Source organism: Ipomoea nil, unplaced genomic scaffold (genome assembly GCF_001879475.1).
Source record: "Ipomoea nil cultivar Tokyo-kokei standard unplaced genomic scaffold, Asagao_1.1 scaffold0688, whole genome shotgun sequence".
Taxonomy (NCBI): domain Eukaryota; kingdom Viridiplantae; phylum Streptophyta; class Magnoliopsida; order Solanales; family Convolvulaceae; genus Ipomoea; species Ipomoea nil.
Genome location: NW_017617116.1, coordinates 423027 through 428941, shown reverse-complemented (window position 1 = coordinate 428941; position 5915 = coordinate 423027). Strand labels below are relative to the sequence as shown.

General features: G+C 35.3%; 1 protein-coding gene across 6 annotated transcripts; it reads right to left on the bottom strand.

Annotated features, from left to right (window-relative positions):
* Positions 1-219: 219 nt before the first annotated feature.
* Positions 220-1488, bottom strand: LOC109176134 (protein SRC2-like). 6 transcript variants are annotated; one of them, XM_019325569.1, is made up of 2 exons: positions 665-1488; positions 220-634 (listed from the first exon to the last, which is right to left on the bottom strand). In XM_019325569.1, the coding sequence occupies exons 1-2, from the start codon at positions 1354-1356 to the stop codon at positions 322-324; spliced, it is 1005 nt and encodes a 334-aa protein (XP_019181114.1). In that variant the 5' UTR covers positions 1357-1488; the 3' UTR covers positions 220-321. The 6 variants fall into 6 exon arrangements, with proteins under 6 accessions (XP_019181114.1, XP_019181116.1, XP_019181118.1 ...); XM_019325571.1 differs by having other exon boundaries at positions 220-781; positions 845-1485; XM_019325573.1 differs by having other exon boundaries at positions 220-781; positions 851-1484.
* Between the last annotated feature and the right edge of the window lie 4427 nt (positions 1489-5915).

Below are 5915 nucleotides of genomic sequence, written 5' to 3'. Positions count from 1 at the left end.
ACTCCCTTCCATGTGGGAGTGCAACCCAAGTGCCATTAGACCACAAGGTCTTGGCATATATATATATATATATATATATATATATTCTCTTTTTTCTCAGTCTTTTTTTTTCTTTCTCTATGTATCTCTATTTCCCCTCTTGAATTTAATAAATTAAAAAAAATATTACATTTAGATATATTAACTTTCACATAGAACACATACCCAAAAAAAAAAAAAAAAAAAAAAAAAAAAAAACTTGATTATATTGCAATTTTGGAATACACAGGATGGTGAAATTATGTAAAATGAAAGTACTCAAAGTGACAGTGTTATCGCCGATCAGAAGTCAAACCCAGAATCAAATCCATCAGAGTATCCGGCATCATAAGCAGCCGAATCAGAAATTGCATCTCCGATCAGCATACCGCCGATAGCACCGCCGAGCAGCCCGGCCCCCAATCCTAATCCGAATTTATTCTTCTTCGCCGGCTGTTGCACCGGTGGATATCCGTACCCGGGTTGCGGCGGGTACCCGTACCCGGCTGGTGGAGGCGGTGGGTACCCACCGTAAGGCGGCGGCGGCGGGTATCCATACCCGGCGGGAGGAAATGCTGTCGGCGGTGGAGCATATCCTCCTGGCGGCGGAGGTGGGCCACCCTGTGGAGGATACCCCGGCGCTGGGTATGCACCGCCACCAGCTGCCACATCACGCGGCGGCGGCGGCGCGTATCCAGAACTAGATCCAACCGCCGGATAGGCAGTCACCGGCTCAGGAGGCGGATAATATGAACCGGAACCGAACGCCGGTCCAACCGTAGGATAAGCTTTTACGGGCTCATCCACCTTATGAGCCGCCGCAACTGAACCGGAACCGAACGCCGGTCCAACCGGAGGATAAGTTTTAACAGGCTCACCCACCTTATTAACCGCCGCCGTAGCGCCGCCACTAATTTTCTCCCCAAACTGATAAGAAAACGTCAACTGTCCCTTCGGCTTCCCGGACGGTTTCCTCACCTGATAACTCGCGAACTGCTTGCCACTCCCGGCGGCCGCCGGAGAATCAAGAAGCTCCTTAATCGGAACCCAGACTTCCCCAATATCCTTGTCGCCGAGAGCGCGGTCGCAGCGGACCGTGAACACGAGAGTCAGCCGGTTCTGGCGCGCGGCGGCCTCGTCGATGGTAAACTTCATCGGAGAATTCCAGGACGGATTGGTATCGCCCAAACGGTCAACGGGGGTTTTGGCCTTCTGATTTGACTTCTTGTCTCCGCCGGAGATCGAAACGACCACGTACACATCCATCTTGGAAATCAGATTCACTTTGTTCAGATCTTTCGCCGACATAACATTGATTTCTAACGTACGGTGCTCCATGTCTGTAATCGGACGGAGAATTCAAGAAACTGATGGCTGAAATCAAGGGAGGGGAGATTTAAGAGACGTGAAATCTAGGGGAAGAAGAGGATGAGAAAAGTCAGAAGTCAAAGTTTACGTGTAGGGTCGGATCACCTTCCGAACTTTCTTGGAAAAATCAGTTATAACTACGGCTAAGGTTTTTGTGGCTTACTCGTTCCTTAATCGTGTCTTGTAACCATGGTCTAAGACTCCTTGACTTTCCAACTTCTATTTTTTCTTTATACACCCAGTTTGATTTGATGGAAAATATTTGAAGAAGAATCGAATTGAAATTCTATGAAAAATAAAATTTTAAGAAAATGGATTCTATTGTTTGGTTGGTGAAAAAAATTTACTGGAATATGAATTTTATTGTTTAGTTCGGTTTGAAATAGTAAAGAATAATTAGTATAATGATAAATATGATCCTAGCAGATCCGAACCTATAATTTTATAGGTCCAGAGCATGACAAAAAATATAGGCTCTAATGTTAACATATATTTCATATCTAAAATTTAAATTACATAAAAAAAAATACTAATATCAAATCAAATAACTTGAAACAATTTTGACAAGTTTTTAACAAGTTTATATACACAATAATAATCATGAAAAAAATATCATGACTGCTTTCCTAAATACAAAATAATAAATAATCGCATTACTGCCTTCCTAAATAAATAATTATGTTTTAAAAAAAAGTAAATAAGTTATTTAAAATCAAATAAGCTCATAAACAATAACGTAACATTGTTATCATAATAAATACTAAATTAATTATTAATTATTAACAAGTAATGAAACTAGAACAAGAGGTACGACTCATAAACTTTCTACAAATATAATAAATATTAATATTTTGTTTAATACTTTCATATTAGAATATATGACACATATCTCATAACACAAGAAACATATAGGAAAAAAACTACCATTTGCCAAAATCAACACGCGTTTGCATGATCAAGAGTTATAGTACAACTAAGATCCCTTTCATTTACACAACAAGGCAAATCCACAACTTCCTACATCATAATCTCATTGCATGACGCTGCCCTTTATGCCACTACCAGTAACCCAACTGCATATGCCACACTACCAATAAATAAAATAAAATAAAATAAAAAAGAGAACAAGTACTGAAGATGAAGATAATGACAACACTACCAAGATGAATAGGTGCGAACATGTGGTGAGATCTGAGCCGTTGATCAAATCTAGATCAACGGCACAAACCAATTAAAATTTTTTTTATAAAAAAAAAAACATATGTCCTAGAATGAAGAAGCGAAAGCTAAAAATGGCACCTTAAGTGTTACAAAGACCCACCTAAGTGTTATAATAACACACCTTAATGAGATGTTTGGTTCACAGAATGAATTTAGAGAGAATAAGAATGCTATTTCATAGGGAATAGAACATGTAAGGAATAGAACAAAAATTGTATTCTATTATTTGGTTCGCTGAAGGAATATAGTTTAGGAATTGTATTCTAGTTTGGTTAGTTAAATGAATAGAAATGAAATAGGTTTTAAAGACGTAAATACCCATATAATAATAATAATAATAATAATAATAATAATAATAATAATAATAATAATAATAATAATAATAATAATAATAATAATAAATGTAATTTTCGTCGGGGAAGGGGATACCACTCCCCGCCCTGCCCCGTCCTCGAGAAATTATTATAATTATAAATAAATAAATGTGTGTGTGTGTGTATGAAATTAAAATTTAAGTTTTTAATTTTTAAAATTAAAAATAACACTAATTTAAAATTTTGACTAAAAGTTGATTAGAGACGGGAAATCCCCGTCTCCACCAAATTTCCCGCGGAGATGGGGATGGGTCTATTTTTTATTCCCCGCGGGGGATGGGGACGGGGACGGGGATGGGGAGTATACTCCCCGTCCCGTTGCCATCACTACATGCGCACGTGCGTGTGGGTGCGTATGTGTGCGTGTGTGATACAACAACAACAACAACAACAATAATAATAATAATAATAATAATAATAATAATAATAATAATTACTCCCTATTATAGTAAAAATAAATATTTATATTAAAGAGTTATGAATTGAAGACAATTCAAATATAAACAAATATACATGTGTATATATATATATATAACCATGTATACATGTATTTTTGGTATTTGTAATTGAGTTAATTCCAACAATAGTCCTTTGCCTATTGTGATTTTCCACATTTGGTCCTTGTCTTTTAATTTGGACGAATTAAACCATTGACTATTAAAATTGTTCCACTATTGGTCCTTCCGTTATCATGGCGTTAAATAGGCGTTAGTGAATGGGCAAAAACGTCCTTTCATATGCTGGGTGTCTATGACTTTAGGGACGGACACACGATTTGCAGTGCCGTCGTCCATCCGTCTTGGCTTTGAGGACGAGGCGATTTGGGGCGGTGGTGTCGGCCCTATTGGCTTTGAGGATGGAATGAATAAGGATTTGGAGATTTGAGATCTCGGAATCCCATCACTGTTCTTTGTGGTTGCAGAGATGGCGGAGGATATGGACTCAAGGGATGTGCCACCATATGTATTATGTAGAGATGGAATCTAATTTTGGAGGGTAGGAAAAATGGATGGCAGAATTGGGAGCATTGGCGGAGCCACAATGGGGGCAGTGGGGGCAGCCTACCCCATATAAATGGTATATATACTAACTATACTAAAATTTAAACAAAGTTTGTGTTGGCTGGGATGGTAAGGCCATTAGTTTCCCACCTAATATAGTGAAAGGTTGAAAGGTTAGCAGTTCAAACCTTGCTGTTGGCATTTTTTTTATTTTTAATTGCTTATGCAGTTCCTATTTGTTTTTTTTTTTTTTTCGATCTACTAATATTAACAATATTCTAATATTGTCCTTTCTAACTGTGTTTAGTTGCCATTTGTTTTTCACTTCTTATGCATTCTATTTAGTTTCCATTTGTACTGATGTAGTTGTTTAATGGTTATGTTAATTACTAAGGACGAATACTTTTGCTGAAAATTCGTTAATGTTAGTTGGTATAGTTGTTTATTTGGAATAATTAGTTAATGTTAGTTAACATATAGTTGTTTAACAATTTTATTTGTATTTGATATTTTGTATTTTGTAGTTGAACATTTTGTAATTTATTTTACCTTTGCTATTTAGTTTCCATTTGTACTGATGTAGTTGTTTAATGGTTATGTTAATTACTAACGACGAATACATTTGCTGAAAATTCGTTAATGTTAGTTGGTATAGTTGTTTATTTGGAATAATTAGTTAATGTTAGTTAGCATATAGTTGTTTAACAATTTTATTTGTATTTGATATTTTGTATTTTGTAGTTGAACATTTTGTAATTTATTTTACCTTTGCTTTTTCGCCCCCACTTAACGTAAATCCTGGCTCCGCCACTGATTGGGAGGGTTAATTATCTGGAGAAGAACCTGATTCTTTGCCTTCACTCTCTTCTGTATTCTCGTTGTTATGCAAGCTAACAATGTTCAGCACGCAAAATTTTCTCCCTTGTTTTGATTTCTAATTACTTTATAGAATTTTGGGAATGATCTGTGTTGTTTTCTATTTACATCTACAAATCTAATAAGAGCCAATAATGTTAGGTCCTTAACTAGAACAAAAAAATGTCGGTAGTAGTTGTTTCTTAACCTTGCTGTTGGCATTTTTTTATGTCGGTAGAAGTGAAAAAATGTCGGTTAGCAGTTCAAACCTTGCTGTTGGCATTTTTTTATTTTTAATTGCTTATGCAGTTCCTATTTGTTTTTTTTTCGATCTACTAATATTAACAATATTCTAATATTGTCCTTTCTAACTGTGTTTAGTTGCCATTTGTTTTTCACTTCTTATGCATTCTATTTAGTTTTCATTTGTACTGATGTAGTTGTTTAATGGTTATGTTAATTACTAAGGACGAATACTTTTGCTGAAAATTCGTTAATGTTAGTTGGTATAGTTGTTTATTTGGAATAATTAGTTAATGTTAGTTAGCATATAGTTGTTTAACAATTTTATTTGTATTTGATATTTTGTATTTTGTAGTTGAACATTTTGTAATTTATTTTACCTTTGCTATTTAGTTTCCATTTGTACTTATGTAGTTGTTTAATGGTTATGTTAATTACTAACGACGAATACATTTGCTGAAAATTCGTTAATGTTAGTTGGTATAGTTGTTTATTTGGAATAATTAGTTAATGTTAGTTAGCATATAGTTGTTTAACAATTTTATTTGTATTTGATATTTTGTATTTTTTAGTTGAACATTTTGTAATTTATTTTACCTTTGCTTTTTCGCCCCCACTTAACGTAAATCCTGGCTCCGCCACTGATTGGGAGGGTTAATTATCTGGAGAAGAACCTGATTCTTTGTCTTCACTCTCTTCTGTATTCTCGTTATTATGCAAGCCAACAATGTTCAGCAGGCAAAATTTTCTCCCTTGTTTTGATTTCTAATTACTTTATAGAATTTTGGGAATGATCTGTGTTGTTTTCTATTTACATCTACAAATCTAATAAGAG

Bases quoted from the DNA above. Each gene is read 5' to 3' on its own strand.
- LOC109176134 (XM_019325568.1), bottom strand. From the start codon at position 1,356: ATGGAGCACCGTACGTTAGAAATCAATGTTATGTCGGCGAAAGATCTG.